This window comes from Bos indicus, chromosome 4, assembly GCF_029378745.1.
Source record: "Bos indicus isolate NIAB-ARS_2022 breed Sahiwal x Tharparkar chromosome 4, NIAB-ARS_B.indTharparkar_mat_pri_1.0, whole genome shotgun sequence".
In the NCBI taxonomy this organism is placed as follows: domain Eukaryota; kingdom Metazoa; phylum Chordata; class Mammalia; order Artiodactyla; family Bovidae; genus Bos; species Bos indicus.
The window spans coordinates 87,864,414-87,890,104 of NC_091763.1; the positions used below are offsets into that span (position 1 = coordinate 87,864,414).

General features: G+C 38.3%; 1 protein-coding gene across 1 annotated transcript in view; it reads right to left on the reverse strand.

The window, feature by feature from the left end:
- Positions 1-25,691, reverse strand: part of SLC13A1 (solute carrier family 13 member 1) — an 88,844-nt gene that overhangs the window by 56,881 nt on the left and 6,272 nt on the right. Inside the window, exons 2-7 of the mRNA XM_070787132.1 lie at positions 23,859-23,987; positions 21,757-21,893; positions 19,378-19,565; positions 18,730-18,787; positions 18,603-18,651; positions 771-928 (exon numbers count right to left, since the gene is read on the reverse strand). Coding sequence (XP_070643233.1) covers positions 771-928; positions 18,603-18,651; positions 18,730-18,787; positions 19,378-19,565; positions 21,757-21,893; positions 23,859-23,987 — 719 coding nt within the window. The remainder of the gene's footprint in view (positions 1-770; positions 929-18,602; positions 18,652-18,729; positions 18,788-19,377; positions 19,566-21,756; positions 21,894-23,858; positions 23,988-25,691) is intronic.

Consider the following 25,691-nt stretch of genomic DNA (forward strand, 5'->3'; position numbering starts at 1 on the left):
AAGTGGAATTTTTAACTCCAGTGTCCTGTGTCCAAGATTCTCAATTTTCTGCACTGAAGTAGCATCACACCACTCATATTCAGATTCATATATCTGTCCTTAGAATACTTTATTACTATTTTTTGTAATTGCCCAATTCTTCAAATATTTTTCAATTCCAACACCAAATCTTCTGTAATGGGCAATCCTGTTTACTAGTCATCATTTAAGTTTAAATGTCAGTTGACAAACCCTACACAAATTGTCCCATGTAAACAATCCCTTTCACTTTAGGTAACTACCATTTGCAATATTATTTATAATAAAACATGTCTTCTGTGTTTCGAGACATAGGAGAGGTGGGCTCGATCCCTGGGTTGGGAAGATTCCCTGAAGGAGGAAATGGCAACCCACTCCATATTCTTGCCTGAAAAATCCAATGGAGAAAGGAGCCTGCTGGGCTACAGTCCATGGGGTTGCGAGGTGGACATGACTGAGCAACTGAGAACCCACACACGTGTTTGGTGAGAGTGATTACCCAGGGGTTATTTTATCCAAGCTGACCTTGGAATCTACCAACACCTGTTAATTCACTGTGTCCTACATATCTAACTCTATTGGAAGGAGCAGAAGGAAGGTTTCTAGACCTATAGCAGTCCTGATGGGGATCAAAGGAGGATTAACTCAATATAGCTCTCTGTCTCTCTGGATTCTCTGAAACAGGTAAGAATAATTCTTATAATTTGTGTGCTGTCTGTTTACCAAATCATCAACCCAGTCATTTTACTTACATATTGAAATGCTCAGCGAAGATCAAGTTGGTAGAGGTACCCGTGATTGTTGTCAGTCCACCAATGGTCGAAGAATAAGCAATGCACAAGCACATAAGTTTACACATCATGTGGTCCTTCTTTGTTCGATACTTGTTTCCAGAATTTGTGCCTGAATTCTGTTCAACAATAAAATGTACCATGAGAAGAGCTCTATTTGTAGTCGTAAGAAGCAGTCATAGCATTTGTTATGGACTGAATATTTATGTCCATCCCACCCCCAAATTCATATGTTGAAGCCCTCATGCCCAATATGATGGTATTTGGAGACTGGGACTTTGGAAAGTAATGGGGTTAGAGGAGATCATCATGGTGGGGCCCTGGCATGATGGGATTAAAGATCTTACAAAAGGAGACACCAAGAGCTTGATTTCTCTCTCTTTCTTTCTGCCATGTGAGACCACAGAGAGAAGGCAGCTGTCTGCAACCTAAGGAGACAGCTCTCATAAGACACTAATCCTGCTGGTTTCTTGATCTTGGATTTTCAGGTTCTAAACCTGGGAGAAACAAATCCCTGTTGTTTAAGTCACCCAGTCTATGGTATTTTGTCAGAGCAGCCCAATAATGCAGCATTTATCTCTCCATCAACAGAAATGTTAACAAGAAAAAATGTGTAACCACTGAAATACCTTTACGTAGTTTCATTCACTAATCCTTCTTCCTTATTCCTGAGCCAGCTCTTACCTACTTTCCTCCTTTCTCCAGTGCTCCCAAATCTTTCCAGGGTTTTCCCTCTGAACTGGTGGTACATGGTCACTGAATTCCTAAATCTCTTTTGGGAGTGTTTCTCTACTTTGGCATCTTAACTGGTCCTCTCCAGAAGATACCACTACTTTTGAAATTGAACGTTTTCAACCCTTTATACTTCAGCATTGAGAGATGGAGTCAGTGTCCTCTTTGTTCCCCACCCTCTTTCAGTACCTTAATCTCCTACTGACACGAGAATAAATCAGTTTTTCTTTAAGTTCATGTCATTTGGCTATCTCTTTCCCTGCCCATTCTTCTGAATAGGATGTTCTGATCTCCTGATCACCCACTGCTATCAATTAAGATGACATTCCCATCTGGCCCACAACACTCCTCCATTCTGAAAATCTTATCAAGCATCTGGATAACTGGGCCATCTTATAAATACCCCTCAGAGATCCCAGCCTTACAGATTTTTTTTTTTTAAATCTCATTTCCAGAGACCTTCAATCTGCTCTTCCTCAGTCACCCTGTGCTCTAATTCCTGGACAACACATCTTCCAGTGGCTCCATCTGAAAAAAATCACTATTTCTAATTTTTTATTTTTAGGATAGAACTTCTTAAGGTGCACGACAAAAGCAACTTCATTCCTTCTCTCACTTGTGCCCCATTTAACACACTCTCTTGGTCTGATTTTGCTATCCAGATTGTTGAAATCTGGAATAGAATCTATAACTTTTTGGGTCACTTCATTTAGTCAAGAGTTTTTCAGTCATGTTTAGCAAAAAAAAAAAAAAAAAGCAACCTCATTTCATTAGCTGGAATGAAGAATCCTCTATTTAATTACAAAAGTCCATTTTCACTGTCAAACTACACAAAAGAATTGCCTGTATTCACCTACTCCATTTCTTTAACCTTTCTAATCTGGCTTCCTTCTCGTCAATCAACTCAACGTGCACTTGCTATGATTGTTTATGACCTCCATATTTCAAACTCAGTAGCTATTGTTCAGTGTCAGGTTTGTAGACTTCTCCTGTGCGTTCACACTAAGTCACTTCAGTCATGTCTGACTCTTTGCGACATCGTGGACTGTAGCTCACGAAGCTCCTCTGTCCATGGGATTCTCCAGGCGAGAATACTGGAATGGGTAGCCATTTTCTTCTCCAGGGGATCTTCCAGACACAGGGATCGAACCTGTGTCTCTTACGTCTCCTGCATTGGCAGGCAGGTTCTTTACTACTAGCGCCACCTGGAAAGTCCCTGGAGACTTCTCAGCAGCACCTAAAAGAGTTGATGCTTCCTTCTCTCTGGAGAACTCTTCTCTGGGTTCTGTGATATTTCAGTCTTCTGGTTTTTCTTCTTCATCTCTGCCTATTCCTCTGTCTCCCTTGTCTGTTCATTCTCCTTGATCCATCCTTAAAACTGGAGTTTCCTGGGCTTCCCTGGTTGCTCAGTGGTAAGGAATCTGCCCACCAATGGAGGAGACTAGAGTTGGATCCCTGATCCAGGAGGATCCCACATGCCTCGAGGCAACTCAGCCCACTGGCCACAACTTTTGAGCCTGTGCTGTAGAGCCTGGGAACCGCAGCCACGGAGCCCACATGCTGCAACTACTGAAGCTCGGTGCCCTCGAGCCTGTGCTCTCCAATAGAAGAAGCCACTGCAATAGGAATCCTGTGCAATGCAACGAAGAGGAGCCCCCACCTGCTGCAACTAGAGAAAGACCCTCGCAGCAACAAAGACCCAGCATAGCCAAAAACAAACAAACCCTGGAGTTTCCTGAAACCCTGTCACAGGTACTTGCTTATCTCTTCTCACAGTAATATTTCTCCTTAGGGATTTTCATACATTTCACTGGTTTAATGAAAGAGAAAATCACACCACCTAACTTGTTTTCAGCCAGGCTTCTCCTTTTACCTATGAATCCAACAGACTGTCCAACATAATTTGAATGTCTCAGATAAAACTCCAATACCCAAATGTTCAAAACCAAACTCATTCTTTCCATCCTCAAATCCTCTTCTTCAGGATCATCTACAGAAGATAATAGCATTACCACCCTCATGATTACAAACACTTAGAGTGCACTGAGTATATAAAAACACTGCTTTAAGTTAAAATCAAATAAATGCTTTAATTCGCATTTTTCTTACAACATAATGAGAGCAGTACTGCCGACTTTACATATGAAAATGTGAAGCACAGAGAGGCTGAGTGGCTTGCTTATGGTCACAGAGCCTGGAAATGGCAGACTTAAGTTTGGAGACCATGCAGGGCTCATACCCACAACGCTCTTAGCCACTGTACTACATTGCTTGTCCTTAAAATTCTCATCCCACTAAATTCTATCAATCATATCTACTGAAAAATGTCTGGACTCTGCTGGTTTTTCCCATCTCCACGATCACTTCCTCTAAGTCATTATTATCTCTGACTTGGGTTATTGTAAGAGGAACCAGAGATCAAATTGCCAACATCCCTTGAATCACTGAAAAAGCAAGAGAATACCAGAAAAACATCTACTTCTGCTTCATTGATTACGCCAAACCCTTCGACTGTGTGGATCACAACAAACTGGAAAATTCTTAAAGAGATGGGAATACTAGATCACCTGACCTGCCTCCTGAGAAATCTGTATGCAGAAATCTGTACGAAGCAGCAGTTAGAACTGGACATGAAACAACAGACTGGTTCCAAATCAGGAAAGGAGTACATCAAGGCTGTATATTGTCACCCTGTTTATTTAACTTATATGCAGAGTACATCATGAGAAACATTGGGCTGGAAGAAGCACAAGCTGGAATCAAGATTGCTGGGAGAAATATCAATAACCTCAGATATGCAGATGACACCACCCTTATGGCAGAAAGTGAAGAGGAGCTAAAAAGCCTCTTGATGAAAGTGAAAGAGGAGAGTGAAAAAGCTGGCTTAAAACTTAACATTCAGACACCTAAGATCATGGCATCTGGTCCCATCACTTCACGGCAAATAAATGGGGAAACAATGGGAACAGTGACAGACTTTATGTTTTGGGGCTCCAAAATCACTGCAGATGGTGACTGCAGCCATGAAATTAAAAGACACTTACTCCTTGGGAAAAAAAGCTATGACCAACCTAGACAGCATATTAAAGAGCAGAGACATTACTTTGCCAACAAAGGTCTGTCTAGTCATAGGCGTGGTTTTTCCAGTAGTCATGTATGGATGTGAGATTTGAACTATAAAGAAAGCTGAGTGCCGAAGAACTGATGCTTTTGAGCTGTGGTGTTGGAGAAGACTCTTGAGAGTCCCTTGGACTGCAAGGAGATCCAATCAGTCCATCCTAAAGGAAATCAGTCCTGAATATTCATTGGAAGGACTGATGCTAAAGCTGAAACTCCAATACTTTGGTCACCTGACACGAAGAACTGACTCACTGGAAAAGATTCTGATACCTGAAAGATTGAAGGTGGGAGGAAAAGCTTGAAAAGATGATACTGTAGTAAGGTGCAAAGATTGAGGACCATAGAGACAGTAGTAGAGAGCAATGGGCAGGAAAATAGAGCTGTTAAGAAAGTCTGAAATGAGCCACTAATTAAGACAATGATTGGTACAGAAACTCTAAAAAGGAGTAGGAGAGTCCTTAGCAAATTGATCTGCTCAAGACAGTACTTTCAAGAGTGTTTGACCCTAATTTTAGAGTGTTCGACCCTAATTTTAGAGTGTTTGACCCTAATCTTAAAATGACTTGGAATAAGTCACTCAGGGTAGACAGTAAGATTCAGACCCTGAGAGTACATGTTTGCAGATTTATCTGAACTAATCACTACATTTATCTACGAGAGGAGCAGGAATTTATGTGGTGTGAGATATCTTTTCTTCCAAATTGGGAGAGGAAAAAAAAATGAAAGCAAGAAAGGGAGAAGCAAAGCATCTAGGGTTGAAGCTGGAGACATTCAGGGATAAAGTGGGCAGAGGAAATCGCTCGCGCTGGGACAAAGGACAGAGACAAGGATATATTGTGAGCAGGAAAGAGCTTACTTTATGTTTCTTGATGAGAGACGTACATGAAACTAAATGTATAGAATGATGTAATTTTTAAAAAATAAAAAATTTATCCACAAATACACATGTGCCAAGAAATTATACTGAAATGAAATATATCAAGATATGAGAGTGCCTGCTACTTTCTTGATGCTGTTTGTATCTTCCACAATAATAAATAATTTTTTAATATATAAAAGAATCATAGAGTACAGATATTTAGAGATAATCTGATACAAAGACCTACATTTTCAGAAGAACAAAATAAGTCTTAATGTGACATAATGGTCACAGCAGAAATGCAGCGGATCTGTGTATCTGAGTTTCCTTTCAGTGATTTCCCTTGTGTCATCTTACCTTCCAGAACACACTTTTCATTTATGTGAGTTTTTTAACCTATACCCAAAACTTTACCTCTAATTGCTTTTCGTATTGCTTTCACAACAGCAACTGGAACCTAGTGTATTTTTATTCAATCCCAAGTCTGTCATCACACATTTGTAGTTCCCACAATATATGACATCTAAGACCGACCTTGTGAGTATGTCTTCTACAACTTCTTTCAAGTAACTGGAAACATCTTGTCCAGGACATGACCAAATTCAGAATCCTAAGACACCGCGAAATGGGTAGTACTCCAGGGACCTTTCAGAACAGAAATCCTGCAGGTGCAGATATAACTCACTATTGCCACCTGGTGGCAGTGATTGTGGATTCTGGGGGCATGTTATACAGCGACCCATGGTGCTTTTATAATAATGCGTAAGGGAATCACTATGGACTATACCAGTCTCCACTGCTCTGTACAAAATAATTCAACTGGGTGAGTGTGGTATAAAAACATTATGGGTTATATTTATATTTAAATGTTTATGAAAGGCTAATGGCACAAAATATTAGTTCCTACTAATCATTTTCTGCTTGTGAAAGTTTAAAATCTTCCAGCTCTTTTTGAATATTTTTTGCACTTTAATACTATTCCTGTGGTACCATTTCTTAATTTATCTGTTGAAGGTATTAGAGTTAAAATTCCACTATGTTACATGATGAGAATTAAGCTTTCTTTCACAGCCTCCTCCACTGAACACACTTAAGACTTCTCAAGTCTCCATCACCCTCCCATTATGGCTATCATATAATTTTGCTTAGAGCAGAGTTCAGCATTCAGAATGTTGTCTAGAGATCTCCTAACAACTGAGAAATCAGATATATATTACTTTTCCTGTTTTGTGTCCCCTGCTTACTTGATTAGTTTTCTAAGTGGATACCTTAAATCAGCCCGAAATATTCCCTGGTTACTTAAATGTTTTGTCTGAAAAAGAAAATGATGCGATACCTAATCTACAACAAAGTAAAGTGAAAGTCGCTCAGTCGTGTCTGACTCTTTGTGACCCCATGGACTATACAGTCCATGGAATTCTCTAGGCCAGAATACTGGAGTGGGTAGCCTTTACCTTCTCCAGGGGATCGTCCCAGCTCAGGGATTGAACCCAGGTCTCCGGCACTGCAGATGGATATTTAATCTACAACAGTATTCTACCAATTCCATTGTCTTAGAGACACCTCTTCAGGGCTTTCCTGTCTGTCCTACATCTAGTCCCTTTCTTCCTCTAGACCTGCAAGGAGTGATCTAGACTTAAGTCTACCCTCTTCCTTCATTGATAGTTCGACTGGGTATTGATTTCTAGGTTGTAAACAATGTTACTTAGATTTTTGAAGGCATTCTTCCCTGATTGCCTGTGAATTTCCAGGGTTGCTCTAAAGAAGTCTTCTGTTATTCATGTTTTCTATCCAAAGGAATCGGTTTTTCTCTCTTTCTGGAAACTCTTAGGGTCTTCTCTTCATTCACTGTATTCTGAACTCTCAATGTCCTTCCCTATGTGTATCTGTCCCATCCATCTTGCTGGTACCCAGTGGGAGCATGTCATAAAAATTATATTTTTCCATTATGGAAGTTTTCTTGAATTTTGATAGAATCTTCTCAGTTTTCTCTACTCTTTTTCTGAAACTCCTATCTTTTCTCATCTTGCTTATTCTTTTTATACTAAAGTTTCTACTTATATTTCATATCTTTACATTGTATTTAGTATTTTATAAATTCATTCCCTATTTTATTTATATTTGTTCTGCTTCTTGTTCCTCTATTATAGAATGTCCTTCATATTTCATGAATGCAGATTCTTTGTTTCCCTCTCTGAATATATTAATGATAGCTTCTTTTCTTCTGTTTTCATCTTTTTTGCACAATCTGTTTCCTGCAAGTTTCTGTTTTCCTTTTCTTTGTTTAAGTCTCTCCCTTCCACACCTGAGGCTGTCTTCAGATATCCAGGAACTTTGGTGCTTTGCTCATATTTAACGCAGTGAAAAGCTGGCTGGAATCCTCGTATATGTGCTTTGGGATTTGTTGGTGAATGTGGGCTCATATCTAGTATCATCTGATTGGGGCGTTTTGGGGAGAAAACCCAATGCCATATATTTTCATCTTTTCTCTTATGTTGGCTGCATTGCCCAAAGAAAAACCTCCCTGTTCTCTTGCCTACTGACACGAGGAGGGAATAGGTCTGGTTATTGGGGCTAGCAGGGTAGAAGGCAGGCTTCTCACCATTCAACATGTAAATGGTCAGTCGGTATCTCTGTTTTCATCATGAAATTATCCCCAATTTGAAACTGCATCGAGTTCTCCTTACCCTCTGTGTCACCTGTCTAAAGATTACACTTCTGTTTGGTGGAGGAGGAACAGCTGCATCCATGGAGACTTGCGGGAGAAAATTGTGTATTCAACTGTTTCTTAAACAATTGTTTAAGTTCCCTCACTTTTCAACATTTTAAAAACTTTGAGGGCTACTGGTAGGTAAATTCGATTGCTTATTTTCTTTCCTCACTGTTAACTAGAATTCCACTTTCATTGACTAATTGAGGCATTTCCCACCTATTCTTTAACTTTCCAGGTTCCAAAGTGATTTTGCTGTCATCTTCTCACTTGACATTTTTATAATTGTGACTTTACCTTAAAAAGTCTGTTCTTTTTTTAATGAGATTCAGGATAGAGTGAAGATAAATGGACCTTTTTAATCTGCCATCTTATTGGAAGATGTGATATTTCTCTTTTAACTTTAAAATACAAGTAAATAAATGATTCTTGACTAATAATTCTTGCACAAATTGACCTTCGTGTCTCGATGGCATCCACTCTGGGGGATGATGGAGAAAACAGGGAAAGGAGAGGAAAGCTCCAGAGTGCATAGACAGTGACAGTAGGGCCATGCAACCGTGCTCACTCTTGACGTGCTGAGTTTATATGGTCTTGGTTAAGAGGATAACAAATGATCTTTTCTAGCTTTAATTCAACCAGTCCTTCCACAATGTGCTTCTAGCTTTAAGTGATTTCTACAGGAAGTTACTTAAAAAAACCCTATAATGAAGACAACACAAGAAAATGTAAGAGGACATCCTTCTCCTGCCCTTGATGTAAACTCTTCATGAAGATCTGGTAAGGATCTAATCAGCAATAACCTGAATGACTCAGAAGAGCTGGTAACAAATTTGAAGTTATCAGCAAGATTCCTTGAATGAGGATTTCTATCCATTATAGTTAATAAAGAATTATGATGCATAGTGTGAATCAGGATGTTAGTTTATACATTAATAGTAATAGTATAATGAATAGGTTTTTAAAATTTAGCACAGAAAACAGGACTTTTCAAAAATTCTGTTTTCATCAATGCTGAAAATCAATTAAATCCATTATTTATTTTACAAAATGTTATATCCTGTTAAGTATTTAGAAGCTTCCTTTGTAATTTCTTAGTGAAGAACAAAAAATCAAAACATACATGCTATTGAAAAAAAGATTCTGCTCTTTTATAGTGGTAAAAAATGACTGAAATATAAATAACATAGCAGCACAGGACATCAGTACAAGTGTGTGTGTGTGTGTGTGTGTGTGTGTGTGTGTGTGTGTGTCTGTGTAGGATTATATTAAAAAACCAAAGAACAAAAAGATAACAACTGCAAAATAATGCAGGAAAGAGAGATGGAAAGAATAATTACTTGAAAAACATAGAAATCTGGCACTAAAAATTACTCTAAACTTATAAGGTCACAGAAAGTTCAAGTGGATCAATCTTGTCAGGCAAAATTTTCTAACCTGAATAAAAATGCAAAAGCCAATAATATGCTTTTTATAAGAGAAACATCTAAAGTATAAGGACATAGAACTATTGAAACTGAAAGGACAGAAGTAATGCCAAGTAAACACTAGCTTAAAGAAAGCTAGTATTGCTATTACACTTTCATCAGACAAACACTAAGATTCCAAAATATTACCATTGATTAAACTGCTGCTGCTGCTGCTGCTAAGTCACTTCAGTCGTGTCTGACTCTGTGAGACCCCATAGATGGCAGCCCACCAGGCTCCCCTGTCCCTGGGATTCTCCAGGGCAAGAACACTGGAGTGGGTTGCCATTTCCTTCTCCAATGCATGAAAGTGAAAAGTGAAAGTGAAGTTGCTGAAAAGTGGGAGTGAAGTTGCTGAAAAGTGAAAGTGAAGTTGCTCAGTTGTGTCCGACTCTTAGCGACCTCATGGACTGCAGCCCACCAGGCTCCTCCGTCCATGGGATTTTCCAGGCAAGAGCACTGGAGTGGGTGCCATCGCCTTCTCCGACCATTGATTAAAAGGGACAGGCAAAATGGTAAAAGCATTACTTAGCCAGGAATATATAAATATTCCAAACTTATAGGGGTGTAATAACATAATCTGAATAATCTAAGATTATACAGAAACCAAAACTGACAGATCAGGAGACATAGACATATTCACATCATAGAGGGAGATGTTAACAAAACAGTTGCATTCGTTGCTGGCTAGCCAGACAAAAATTGTTAGGTCACAGACAACTTGAAAATCACAACTGGCAAACTTGATCTAAAAGGCTTAGAAAATACTGCACCCAATAAGTTGAAAATATGCAGTTCTTTTTAAGTAAAATGAAATATTTATCACAATTGGCCATGGCTAGTCCACAAATCTGCCTCAGCAAGTTTAGAAGAACTGATGTCATACAGACAAGCTTTTGACCACAGGGAATTTATGTTAGAAATAAAAAACAAGAAGCAGCTACAAACATTTCATTTATTTCAAAATTTAAGACATACATCTAAGCAGCCCATGGATCAAAGACTAATATAATGGAAATCAGAAGACACAAAAAACTGAAAAATATAGAATACAAGTAAAGTGGAAGAAATGGAAGAAAGTTTGTCTCCTCAAATTTTTACTTTGGAAGAGAAGAAAAAGTTCAAACAAATAATGCAAATTTATATTTTAAAAGTAGCAAAACTAAATGGAAAGATGAAGTAGACAGAACAAAGTAATAAAAAGAAGAAACTAATAATGTATAACATGAAATAGGATCAAAAGAGCCAAAAGTTGGTTCTTTGGCAGACTTATAAAATGTACACTTTTGGAAAAAAATATTCTAATAGTAGGAATGAAAAGATATATAACTAAAAATACTATAGAAATTAAATAGGTAATAAGAGACTATTAAAAACAACATGCAACTAAATTTGAGATGGCTGCATAAGTTCCTAGAAAAATACAACTAAAACTCAAGGAGAAATTAGAAATGTGACTAATTCTAAACCCAGGAAAGTAATGGAAGAATTGCTAAGTATATGTCTGTTCTGCCTTTCGAGTTCTCCTTTCTGTTTCCCAGTAGCTGGAAGACAGAATGGACAGAGGGCAAGAAGGCAGCCATCTTGAGCGTGAGGTAGCCGTCAAGTGCTGATGACGGCAGAGCAGAAATAGAAATAGTCAAGGTCATCATGACTGTGGAACCATTATACCAGCCTATTTCTATCTTATTAAAACTATTGTTATTTTGGGTGTTTGTTGAGATGAAGAAGTAATTAATAGAAGCGGTAATACTGAAAAGAGAACAAGAAAATGATTAACTTGAAATTCTGGAGACTGTGGCTGCCTCCATAAGGGGTTGGATATGATTGTGTGAGGAAAGGAAATGGAATCAAAGAAGAGCTCATGGGGATTTTTAGAAATTGTTATGTCCTTTTTCTTAAGCTGGGGTGTTGATATAAACCATTTTATCATCTTCTTTAAAATTTTTGTTACATTCTTTATATATATATATATATATTAAAATATTTCACAATCAAGATACATGAGAAAAAATTTGGGAACAAAATAAATGTACCCTTTTGTTAGGGAATATCATTGGACTATGAAAAGAAAAATATTGTTGAGAATTTTAGGAGACAAAACAAACACAGTATTAGAATAAATTCTATGGGAGGTTTATTTTATGGAGGTTTACTGTACAGTTAGGGGAAAGTACAGTTACTTCCAACATGGCAAAGCTCATGATACTTGCTAGATAATATTTCCACAATATAAAAGGTGAAGAACCACGTTTTTGTGGTTCAAAATTAAGTGATATATAGAAGAAAATGCATTATCAATAGTCAATTATTTCGTTAATAACAAAATGTTTTGTGGAAACCCAGCTAAGTAAACCAATGGAGCCCAGCTAGGGTTTTGACTACAATAAACGTTAAAATCTTGAGTGAGGCTGTGCTCACAGGCTGCTGCTATGATTCTTCTTTTTTTATGAATGTCAAAATAAATTATTCAGAAGTGAATTCACCTCACCACCTATTTTTTATTGTTGTTATTTAGTCTCTCAGTTGTATCCAACTCTTCTGTGACCCTATGGACTGTAGGCCATCAGGCTCCTCTGTCCATGGGATTTCCCAGGCAAGAACACTGGAGTGGGTTGCCATTTCCTCCTCCAGGGGATCTTCCCGACCCAGGGATTGAGCCTAGATCTTTGAGTCTCCTGCATTGCAGCAGATTCTTTACCACTGAGCCACCAGGAAAGCACCACCTGCATGGTGAATCCCAGTACCTGAATCAGCACCACCTGAATCCCACTATATGTCAGAAATATCATCCCTTGTTCCGATTTAATACCATTGATAATGAGGCTTCCAGATTCTCAACTGAATGGCATGAGTTCTCATAAATTGGATTAGTGAGCAGAATAGTTATAATTTCCTTTAAAACTTCAACTTCATCTTGTGTTCCCAGAGGTGCAGAAAACTGCCAAGTTAAAAAAAAACCAAGTAAAATGTATAAACTTTCAGCTATGAGTAAGGACTGAGAAGCCATTGACTAGACACGGTGACTAGAGGTGACATCACTACACTCAACAATTGAAATTTGCCAAGAGTAGAACTTAAATGCTCTCAAAAAAAAAAAAAAAAAAGATAAATATGTGAGGCAATCAATATGCCAATCAAGCAGATAGGGGAAACCATTTCACCATGAATACTTCTTCAAATCACCAATGCATACTTTAAATATCTTATGATCTCTTTCAACTTTATTGAGGTATAACTGACAAATAAAATCATAAGATATTTAAAGTGTACATCATGGTGATCTTATCTACATATGCATTATGAAAAGATTATTCCCACCCAGCCCTTAAATACTTCAGTTACAGCATGTGTCCCCCACTTCCTCTCTCTCTCTCTCTCTCATTGGTGACACATTCAAGTATCAGTCCCTTAACCAATCTCAACCATACAGTAATAGTATCACCTCTAGTCCCCATGTTTTATATTAGGTCCTCAGACCTTATTTATCTTATAGCCAAATGCTTATACCCTATTGCTAATATCTCCCTATTTACCCACTCCCACCCCCTGGCTCCTGGGAACCAATTTTCTATTCTTTATTTCTATGAGTTTTACTTTTATTTTCAAGATTCAATATATAAATGAAACCATGCAGTATTTGTCCTTCTATGCCTGGCTTCGGAGAAGGCAGTGGCACCCCACTCCAGTACTTTTGCCTGGAAAATCCCATGGATGGAGGAGCCTGGAAGGCTGCGGTCCGTGGGGTCGCTGAGGGTCGGACACGACTGAGCGACTTCACTTTCACTTTTCACTTTCATGCATTGGAGAAGGAAATGGCAACCCACTCCAGTGTTCTTGCCTGGAGAATCCCAGGGATGAGGGAGCCTGGTGGGCTGCCGTCTATGGGGTCGCACAGAGTCGGACACGACTGAAGTGACTTAGGAGGAGGTGCCTGGCTTATTTTACTTAGCATACTGCACTCAAAGTTCATCCATGTAATTGGAATGGCAGAATTGCCTTTTTTTTTCTCATGGCTTAATAATATACCATGGTATATGCATACCACATCTTCTTAATCCATTCATTCATTTTTTCCATATTTTGGCTATTGTGAATAATGCTACAGTGTGAGTGCAGATATCTCTTCAAGATCCTGTTTTCATTTCCTTTGAATATATACCCTGTAGTGGGATTGCTAGATCCTGTTTTAGTATTTTGATCCATTGTTTCCTATAGTGGTTGCGCCAGTTAATATTCCCACCAACAATCCATAGGGGTTCCCTTTTCTTCAACAACCCTTGTTATCTCTTGCCTTTTGGTGATGCTGTGATTCCTAAAGGGTATGTGATAGCCTTTCTCTTTCTCTCTGCTCACATCTTTATAACCTGCAGAATTTGGCTGGATGGGTAGAGGAAACCCATAGTAGGTTGTGTCAAGTGAGGTCTCAGCGGTGCTAAAAACTGGCTCTGCTGGCCAACTAACTTCGCCTGGTCTAGGAAAAGGGAAAAGCAATTTAGAACTTCTGTTTGTAGCACCTACCTGACCTAATTTAAAATGCCATTTCCGCATTTGATCTAGGGGCCAGATATTCTAGAATTGATATCTCCCTACTTGGCAGAAATAACACCCCTAGTCCATGATAGTATGAACCATGCTTATTACTTTTATAGGGGTCTTAGAATTCTTAGAGAATATTAGAGAGTGCTGTTTTATAGAATTCGATTTCGAATAATAAGGATTTCACCACCAAACTAAACAACATCTAATTAAAAGCAAGATTCAATTTGTTCAAGGAAATTTTCCTTTGAACTTTTCCTTTTGGGGAAACTACAAATTATATAAGATGAATGGAAAACAATTATTTTAGGCCTTTCATTAAAAACATACTGAATTTCCAATTCCTTTCATTCAAAGATGCCTGGAGGTTTAGAAATTGAGCCAGTGTAAAAATCTGAGATATTTCTTTGATTAATACCAGTGCTTGAAAAAAGGAAAAAACATAGCAGCTTGATTCTTCTTTTGGTATGTAAAAATTGATTTCTGGATACCTGAAATTCATTTCTTATGGAAATAATATGAGTGATGATTGGTCTTCTAACTGCTCCACTGGAACCTGACAAATATTCCCTCATATATGTCAGTGTCTTTTGGGATCTTCCTTTCTTCTTGTTCCTTTTCTTCTCTAAAAATATTTCAGCTACTTTTGGAGTAATAAAGAATTTATGGGCTAAATACCTACCTACCATTTTTATTCTGGGCATGAGTAGGGAGCTCTGCTAATGTTTGGGCCATTGCCTATGGTGAAAAGGGAACACTGTGAATCTTTTTCATGTATGCAGCTTAGGAATGAGACTCAGATAGGAGAGCTCCTGAATCATTTCTGAAATCTGAGGAACTGATGAATATCCATCAGGTTCAAAACCAACATATAATCATCACCACTGGCTGCTGTAGCAGCAGCAATAGGAAAATTACTATCAAATTATCATTATCATCTATACCAATACTTTGCAATTCTAGTAACAAGAATTTTAGGACTGATAACGTTTACAAAGAACTCATACAACTCACTAGCAAAAACAACCAACCAATCAAACAAGCAAACAGAATAACCTCCCAGACAATCCAACTGAAAAACAGGCAGAGGAACTGAAAAGACAAGTTCACAAAGAAGACATCCAAGTGGTCAACAGGTACATGAAAAGGTGCTTAACATCACTAATCATCAGAGGAATGCAAATCAAAAGCACAGTGAGTTATCATTTCAAACTGCTGAAATGGCAATCATTATAATAGCTTTATGCTAAGTGAAGTAAGTCGGGCAGGGAAAGACAAATACTGCATGGTAACACTTTTACAGGGGCTTCCCTGGTGGCTCAGTGATAAAGAATCTGCCTGCCAATGCAGGAGATGTGGGTTCGATTGCTGGGTTGGGAAGATCCCCTGGAGAAGGAAATGGCAACCCACTCCAATATTCTTGCCTGGGAAATCCCATGGACAGAGGAGCCTGGTAGGACAAAGTCCATGGGGTAGCAAAAGAGTCAGACAGGACTTAGTGACTAAATAACAACAACGATCATTGATATGGGAAATCCATAAAAGCTGAACGCATAGAATGGAGAGTAGAGTGTTGCTTACCAGGGGTTAGAGGGGAGAGCAGGGGGAATGGGGAGATAAAGTTTAAAGGGTACCTGCTTCCAGTTTTAAGATGAGTAAGTTCCAGGTATCTAATGCAGGATTATTATAATTAATAACATTATATACATTAGTTGAAAGTTGCTAAGAGAGTAAATTTTGAACGTTCACACTGCAATAAATGGTAATTATATAATATGATGGAGGTGTTAAATAAAGTTATGATGGTGATCACTTTTCAATATGTAGGTGTATCAAATCAACATGTTGGTGATTCAAATGTGTAAAAACATGGCAAAATGGTATAAATTACCAAAAAACTCTATGTCCTTTTGTTTCTTCTTTTTCTTCTTTGAAATTTATTTTAAACCATCCTCTCTCAAAAAGAGTATTTGGATTTTTTTTGACTTGTAGTTCACATTCAAAGCCAAACCACACAGGATTTAATTTAATTCAATAAAATGTCTTATCTACTTGATGAAAAAAGCAGAAGACTGAAACATTATGAATATAAATATTCCTTCCATTTTATAGCTAGATTAAGTGGATACAAGTAGATACATACATAATCATTAATCTTTAATTATCCAGTTTAAATCAAGAACAGGTGCAGTTTATTATAACAACATGGTATAATAATCTACTATGTTTATATCTGAGATTTGTAATTGTCAAAAATAAAAATCTATCTTAAATGTACAGTATGTGAAAAATACTTTCATGTGACCCCCTATAAATAGCACTTTATTAGAGCAAAAAGTTATCCCTTAATTTTTCTTTTACACCAAGCTAAAATTTTATATATGAAGTTATAGAATGACCATAGAATCATTGTTCAAAGGCCTAGCTCTTCTCTACCAAACTCAGAACTTATTATCTTTACTGCCTAAAATAGACCCCAGTTATCTCACATTTCCCTGTTGAAAACTTATTCCTTCCTCAGTGGCATCACAAACCTCCTTTTATCTATCTTTCTGTAACAGAGGCATCTTCCATGCTTTTATCACTTCCATCCACAGAGTCATATTAATCAGAAAGTCCAGTTAGGCCCATACCCTCTGTCCTTCACTTTGTTCCCACAGTAAGCTTCTCAAAGGGCAGAATTTACCATACTGCCTCCTGGCTTCAAAGCTTTCCATTTCCCTTAAGATAAACTAGGATCCTTTGCATGGCACAAACTACTATTTTTCACCTGGCCCAACCTCTCCAAACATTTCACTTTCCACAGCTCATCCCTGGCACCTACACTGGACATGCTTCCTGAAAAATCCCCTCTCTACATTTTGGGGTCTTTGAATTTTATGTATTCTCTGATTACATTACCTCTTCTTTTTTCATTCCTTCATTAATTAGCCAAGATAATTATCTATTGAATACTTACTCTCTGTCAGCAGAGGAATGTGGTAGGGTGTTAAATGGGGAGCAAAGTAGGCCTGGTCCTTGCACACATGGAGGGCGCATATTTCTGACTGTGAGTGCCATCTTCCCTCCAGACTCAGATTTCTTGACCTCGCATTCCCTCTTGGCAATATTCCCAGACTGAGCTAGTTGTTTCAGCTTCTGGGAGATCTGGTCTCTGTGTATACCCTTGGTGTGGTATTTATGTCACAGTTTGCTGTTTTGAGCTGCTCATGGTAAAGAGGAGGTCTTTTCATCCATAGACTTTCCTACCACGCCTGGGACAGTGCTGGATAACCAAACCATTGGAAGGGTCTTGATCTCAAATTTAAGCATCACACCAGAAAACTGGGTTTCTAAAGATGACCCCAAGAGAGTTACCAAGTGAGTGCAAGTATACCCAACAGTTTTTAAAGCTCATTTCTGATGCATTTTTCTGTAATACACATGGCAGACTGCTGATTTTCTATGTCCTAAAAGAATTATTTCCCTCCCTAAAGATGATAATATTTTCAGAAATAGGTATTGAATTCTCATCCTAAAAACCCTTAAGTACACTGTAGCTAGTGGTATAAAACTTATCACTACATTAGTTTTCTCTTTACATAAAAATCACTCTTCCTTAAAGATTTCTGTAAATAACAAGATGGTTTTCTTTTTCCTATTCAGTTGCATGCTAATGCATTATAGCCTGAGGAAGGAACATATGCCCCACTCTCATATTTCTAATGCCATGGTTACTGTAGGACTATTTCTGTGCAGGTTTACTTTTCAGCGGTCTTGAGATATATTTCTCCCAGTAAAACCTAGTATAGTATTTTTATATTGATTTATTCTGGGAAAATGAATTCTACGGGATAGTTTACAAAAGTCTTATTCCTTCCTTTAATAGCCAGAATGGCTACAAACAGTGCCTCCATCTTCATTTGACGGTAGCAGCTTATGAATTCTACTAGAATTTACTAGCAAGAAGGACACTAAAGATAACTGGGTTGTAATTATACGAATAGGAGTTGCTGTAAGTTCATAACCTGGAAGTAATAGAATGTGCTTAATAAAAAGGCAGCAAGATTTTGATAAGAAAATGAAACAATATTCTGAGGCTAGCATTATATTTCTTTAAATTACATATGCAAACTGCCATCACTATGGTATCTGTTAAAAAGAGAAAATGATGCTGATTTCAGAGCCTAAAACTTTTTCTATGAGGATTTTGATTTCAGTCCACCCATGAAGGCTTATCAAACCATCACACCATGCTTTGACGTAGGCAAGTAAAGTAATTCATAGACAAGGAAGCAAGTAACAGATTTTAAAATGCATACATATCTAACTGCAGATCTAATATAATTTCATGTATAATTATTTAGAGAGAATCAAATTTAATGTACCTTTTCCAGCTCCATCTTGCTTGAAATTTTCCCTGCATCATTACTGTATCTGAAAAATAAATTTACCCAGTTTATAATTTCATTAAAATATAATTCTGAAAATCCTAATCAAAATAATATTCTTTACCCTGGAACTGGTTTTGTTTTCTCTTTTCTCTCATTTGCTTCTTGTCCGTTAATACTTTCTGCAAAACATTAAATAGAAAAAAAATTAAAATGAAGGATTATCAGTGTATGTGTGTGTGTGTGAAGGTGGAAGCATTATGAGAGGCTGAAAATAAACCAATTCACTTTGTACTGACATAACCTTCATCATAATAAAGTGTTTTACAAACACCAATATCCTCCCAACATTTTTCTCACTAAATCAAAGCAGTTTATCAGAACCAGAAATAACCAAGGTAGAATGTGATGCTGTCTCCAAATAGAATACAGGAATTAAAGGTTCACAAATTATGCAGGAAAGTCATTTCAGGGTAAAAGAGTAACCTGAGTCTACTGATAAAGACATAAAAGAGAGTTTTATCAGATTGATTGAAGTATAGAAAAGTCATTCTTTTTCTTCCCCTTTTGTCAGAGAATGTAAATTCAGCCATTAATTGAAGGTAAAATATTTGGGTAATATAACTCCCTTGTATAAATACTGGGAAATAGAGGTAGAGTAAGGTTGAATTCATATCATGCCTGTATGGATAATTAATTCAAAATATAATCCTTGAGTTTATCCCATTGCCCAGATAGCTAGATCCCACCGTGGCCAAAGCAAATGTGATACCATCTATTTCCAGTGCCTGGTTGGTAGATCCACTGAAGTAAGTCATCTGAGTAGCCTCCACCTCTGCTTCTGCACTGATGACCTGCTGGGCCACAGCCTCCACGATGGGCATCACCATGGCAGCAGTAGAGGTGTTGCTAAGCCACATCGACAGGAAGGCGGTACTGCTCATGAACCCCAAGGACAGCCTGAAACAAGAGGGCCTTCAGTATGAATTGTGCTCTCTAGCTTCACCAGCTCTGTAGTACTTACCTGTAAAGGATGTTGTTTGTGAGTTGAGAAGTCGTTTTTACAAAACATAAAGACAGTTAAAGTTCCATCCAGGTAAAGAACTCTGAAAACAGGATAGACAGGTAGAAATCCAAATGGCACATGTAAGACAGGACTTATTATGAGGTTTGTCTCCCTGGAAACTGTAAGAGTCTTCTCTCCAAACCAGAAAAAATGATAAAACTTATAATCAAACTGCAAGTTGGTAGATGGTGTAACAGCTTATAATATTATACCAATATTCAAATGCCCTTTAAAGATGGCCCATCTTCAAATACTAGTAAAATATGGTGAAATTGGCATTCGCATTTAGGATCCCTTATTCTTTCTTTTATATTTGGGTCATATCTCTATTTGTGTATGTGCCAAGGAAGAACAAGGGCAAGGAAGGAGGTTAATATTTATAAATCTGCTTTTTACTTGTTTATTACTCTGGTTCAGTATACGGTGGGTAGAGGAAATGGTTAAAATCACTAGCTAAAATGAGGTTTCAGAATTTTCTGTAGATTCAATTATTCATGCTCTCCTGAATCTGACATTCCTGCCTGTTGTCAAGAGCTGGATGTATTACATTGTCTCCTCATACAAATAGAGTAATCCTTCTCCCTTAAAAAATAACATACCTAAAATTATAAGCTTTTAAACCATGTCTATAAGCTTTCAGAATCACAACTGGGGGAAAAAACACAATCTCTTTTGAGTAGGAGGTCCGAGAATATCATTCAGATGCATGTCTTTCCATATAGAACCATTTATGAAATTCTCTTTCTTTTGAAATAGATCTACAAGAAAAATTTCACATTCTACATTCCAACTACAGATAAGGTGGATATTTTCTATGTGAAAAATGAAACAAAACTTTTAAGAAAACTGCCTAAACAATAAACTATTCTTAATTAAAAAATAGAAACCATTTCAACTTAAGGCATTGGCAAAACAATCTCTCAATACAAATCTCTCAGTACAAATAGATTGGGAACTGGTAAAACTTTTTTGTGATGAAAATACCTTAACTTGAAAAATCACTTAGTGGTGAAATGGACAGGACCCTGACCCACTGTGCAGACTCTACCCCCTGGGGCCAGTGAGCAGATGGCCAAGGAAAAGAGACACATTTCTGTAGCACTTCAAGCGCATGGGACACCATTTCATTTTAAGAGTGAAACGTCCTTAATACATACATGTTCTAAAATTTTTAAGTTACAGATGTTTGTACAAAATAGGCTTCATCTGATATACTGAATGCTTTTTCTATTTACAAAAGAGTGTGCCCCATAAATGATAAACACAGACATTGTTATACCCTGACATGAATTATGCAGCATAATTCAATAAATTTTCTTATGTTTTAAGAAAGATGAGCTGGGAAGAATCACCTAAGGTTTTAAAGCATAATGCCATTATGTAAATGATTATGACACTGGAGTTTTGTTTTTTGTGTTTTTTTTTTTTAGTTTCCATCTATGTTCCTAACAAGAGCTAGAATTAAAACCAAAATGGCCAATTAATGTAATGGATTTTGGTGGGCAAAATTTATTTTAGTGGGCAAAATCAGTCCAATGAGTGATTTCACATTCTATAGATGAAACTTCTTAATTGATTGTTTTACTCTGGAACAATTCATTTAAAAAGAGAAATGTTCACCTTGGAATTTTTCTGCACATATTTGTATTTTGTCAGTAAACGTCTTTGTCTTTGGTTCTTAACATCCTTCCTGATGATCAAGGATACTCTTCAACAAGTCTTGAATGTGTAATCAGCCCAATAAACAAGATAGTACTGAAAGCTAGTCTGAAGTCTTTCAATCTTGTTTGTTGAGGTTCAGGCTTCTCTCAGCTTTGACTCTTACAGAGCATAAAAGGTGAAAGAGTTGTGTGCACTTATTCCAATCTCCCTGTAATTAGACTTGCAGTGAAATTAAAGTTTGTTTCACCTCCAATTCAAGTACCCTTTATATCACTTTCATTTTTGCAGAGGGAAAAAAAAAATCATGAAATTACACTGTCATACAAATGATTGCCTGGATGTGCATTACTTATCTGGTTATTTGCTCTGTACAAAAATGGTCCGTATGGAATGTAAACCTGGAGCAGTAAACACAGTACTTACCATGCTGGGTTCACACCCACCATCATCACCATTCTCAGAGCAATCCTTTTGTGCAGATTCCATTTTTCTATGGATGTTGCTAAACAGATGACTCCAATCAGCAGTAGGTGAAAATCTTTGAAATAAGCAGATGCCACCTGAAATTACAATTAAACCCGTGAGTATTTATGCTGACGAGGGAAAAACAACATTGCACCAGAAAGGCATTATTTTGCTGCTCCTAACTCTGACCTTCAACTACATAATCTTTCTATTTTGTTGGAAGGAATGCAGATGTATGTGAATACAAATGTAAATCAGTTCCACATTCTTATCCAGAAAAAGTAGTATTAAGAAAAAATATACATAGAGAGAGGGTACCCATATACTGAGTTTTTACATACCTGAGTAACCTCAGGCATGTGCCTTCTATTCCTTAGTTTCTCCATCTGTAAACTGGGGCTAATTAGTTTGCAATCCTATAGCAGACTGGCCATGGCTATGATGAGGAAAAGTCTCAGGTCAAGCTCTGGCTCACCAATGTCTTCATTATGCCCAGACTGCAGTCATTCTTCTGTATTTTGAATGGCGATTAGTAGAGCATACAGACACTTGGGCAACCATTTGTAGCAGGATTTACAAAAGAATTCTCTGAGAGGTACATTAATATTTTTCTTTTTCAAAAAAAGTTTCTGTGGTCAAATAAGTTTAGAAAACAGAATTTCTTAAGATTCTACAATTTTATTTCTTGTAGGCCTTCTCCAAATCTTTAAACACCAGTGTAAACTCTCACTCTCAAAGAGGGGGATACCCTATGCTACATAGTTTTCAAACTTATCTAATCATAGAAACCTTATTTTAAAGTACCTCATAGTGATATTCAAGAGTCCTGACTTTACGAAATACTTGGCTTAAATTGAATCACAAGGCTGTGTTGAAATCCTCTCCCACGGGGGGCAGGGGACACAAAAAACTGTATTGTGGGTTATATTTCAACTACGAAAAAAAAAAAAAAAAGACCTGTGTCATGGGTTAGTTTTTTAAAGAAATCTCCACCCACAATATTGGACAGATGAACTTTATGATAGTGGTGCTGTACCCAAGCAGAAGACAGAAATACAGGGGATAAATTACATGCCTGGCATTGGAATGTGCCATCTTTCCTGAGAATGTTTCAGCTGAGGTCTAGGCAGTTGTATGCTGAGTGGCAGAGACTTGCATGGAGACAGATATTCTGGCTTCAATGCATTTCATGCTTTTAATGGGAAACTGAATCCATTTTCTTCAGATGAGTACCCTTAGATTGTGTAAAGGTAAGAAACACCTCTCAGCATGAATAAACTCCTCTCAGTAAGAACAAAAAGGAAATACACATGAAAGTTACGTTGGCTTTATCTTCTGAAATGGCAGGTTTCTGGAAAAGCAAACAGGGAAGCTTTTTCTTCATTAAAAAAAAAATTACTTTTCCAACACTGTATGAGGCCGAATTTTGTTGACTAGAAAAAGCTGATGCAGGATGTGAAAGAACTGGCCCTTTTGCTAGGAGGGAGGCACCGGGCATAGATCACAGCCTGGAAAGATCAGACATGCATTTCTTCTACTGACACTCACAGTTCAAGTAACCACAGCCTGAAGGTGGACACATATGCAGAATTCTAGAGGCAAGGCATAGCTGGAAGTCTGGAGGACTTATGTGGAAGCCTTACCAACAGGATGTTTTTGTTGTTCAGTTACTAAGTTGTGTCATTAAGTCGTGCTCAACTCTTTGCAACCCCATGGACTGCAGCACGCCAGGCTTCCCTGTCCATTACTATCTCCCTGAGTTTGCTCAAACTCACGTCCATTGAGTTGATGATGTCATCCAACCATCTCATTCTCTGTCGCCCCTTTCTCCTCCTGCCTTCATTCTTTCCCAACATCAAGGTCTTTTCCAATGAGTCAGTTCTTCTCATCATGTGGCCAAAGTATCGGAGCTTCTACTTCAGCTTCAGTCCTTCTAATGAATATTCAGGTTGATTTCCTTTAGGATAGAGTGCTGCTCCTTTTAAATACAACTTTCTCACTGGAAGTATCAGCACAAAATAGGGAATCTAATTAAGTCAAACATTTGCAGGAGAACTTACTTCTTTGGAAGTCATGATCCCAAACATCGGGAACATTAAGCCAGGCAGCAACGCTGTTATGGACAAAGGCAAAGCTTCTGTCAGCCAGAATATGGCGATGACAAAGAGGGTGTAGGCACATTCTGCTTCCTGGACAGAACAAAAGCAATATGTCAGGTGAAATAACAAGGCTGAGAAATCATTGTTCAAATCGCAGTCACATTTGCTGAATAGAGAAAGTAAGAAGAAACTCCGCAGGTCTCTGCACCTTAGAATAGGGCAGCAAATGGTTATTTCTGAGGGTCTCTAAGCCTTGGAAGAAAAGTTATGACCAACCTAGATAGCATATTGAAAAGCAGAAACATTACTTTGCCAACAAAGGTCCGTCTAGTCAAGGCTATGGTTTTTCCAGTGGTCATGTATGGATGTGAGAGTTGGACTGTGAAGAAGGCTGAGGGCTGAAGAATTGAGGCTTTTGAACTGTGGTGTTGGAGAAGACTCTTGAGAGTCCCTTGATTCCAAGGAGATCCAACCAGTCCATCCTAAAGGAGATCAGTCCTGGGTGTTCTTTGGAAGGAATGATGCTGAAGCTGAAACTCCAGTACTTTGGCCACCTCATGCGAAGAGTTGACTCATTGGAAAAGACTCTGATGCTGGGAGGGATTGGGGGCAGGAAGAGAAGGGGATGACAGAGGATAAGATGGCTGGATGTCATCACTGACTCGATGGACGTGAGTTTGAGTGAACTCTGGGAGATGGTGATGGACAGGGAGGCCTGGAGTGCTGTGATTCATGGGTCACAAAGAGTTGGACACGACTGAGCAACTGAACTGAACCGAACTGAAGAGTCAAAATTTAATACACATAATAAACCAATGACATAAAAACATCCTCGTTTGTTATATTTTCTTCACATTTCCTTCAAACTAGGTAACAGTATGTCGTCAATTTTCTGTGCTCATGTCAGCGTTTATGGGTGTTTGCCCTTACTTTGGAGAAGGCAATGGCACCCCACTTCAGTGCTCTGGGCTGGAAAATCCCATGGATGGAGGAGCCTGGTGGGCTGCAGTCCATGGGGTCGCTAAGAGTCGGACACGACTAAGCGACTTCACTTTCACTTTTCACTTTCATGCTTTGGAGAAGGAAATGGCAACCCACTCCAGTGTTCTTGCCTGGAGAATCCCAGGGATGGGGGAGCCTGGTGGGCTGCCGTCTATGGGGTTGCACAGAGTCGGACACGACTGAAGCGACTTAGCAGCAGCAGCAGCAGCAGCCCTTACTTTCCTGTGGCTTGTAAAATTCACACCCTTCCTTTTAACTGCATTTCCTTGTTTCTAGTTTGGTGGGACTCATGCACACCAACTTTTCTCTCTCTGTACTAAAAAGGGAAGTCAATCCAGAAGAAAAAGTTAGATGTACTTTTTTGCATAGAAAGAAGGACACTGCCTAGTTATGTGCATGGATAAGACTGAATTTGCTCCTAAGTGATGCAGACCTGGAGGCGAAGAGTCTTCTGTTTGGCTTTTTTAGAAAGACAGTTGAGCTTCTATGGAGACACAGGGAACTAAATAGGATAGAGGCTCTTAATGTAGTTTTTTGCTTTGCCAGGTGTAAATCTGTGGGTTTCTGGCTTAGGGCATTGTTAAAGAATGGTTGAAATTTATCCTTATATTGGGCCTCCCTAGTGGCTCAGATGGTAAAGAAGCTGCCTGCAATGCAAGAGACCCGGGTTCAATCACTGGGTCAGGAAGATCCCTTGAGAAGGGCATGGCTACCCACTCCAGTAATCTTGACTGGAGAATTCCATGGATAGAGGAGACTGGCATGCTACAGTCCATGGATTACAAAGAGTTG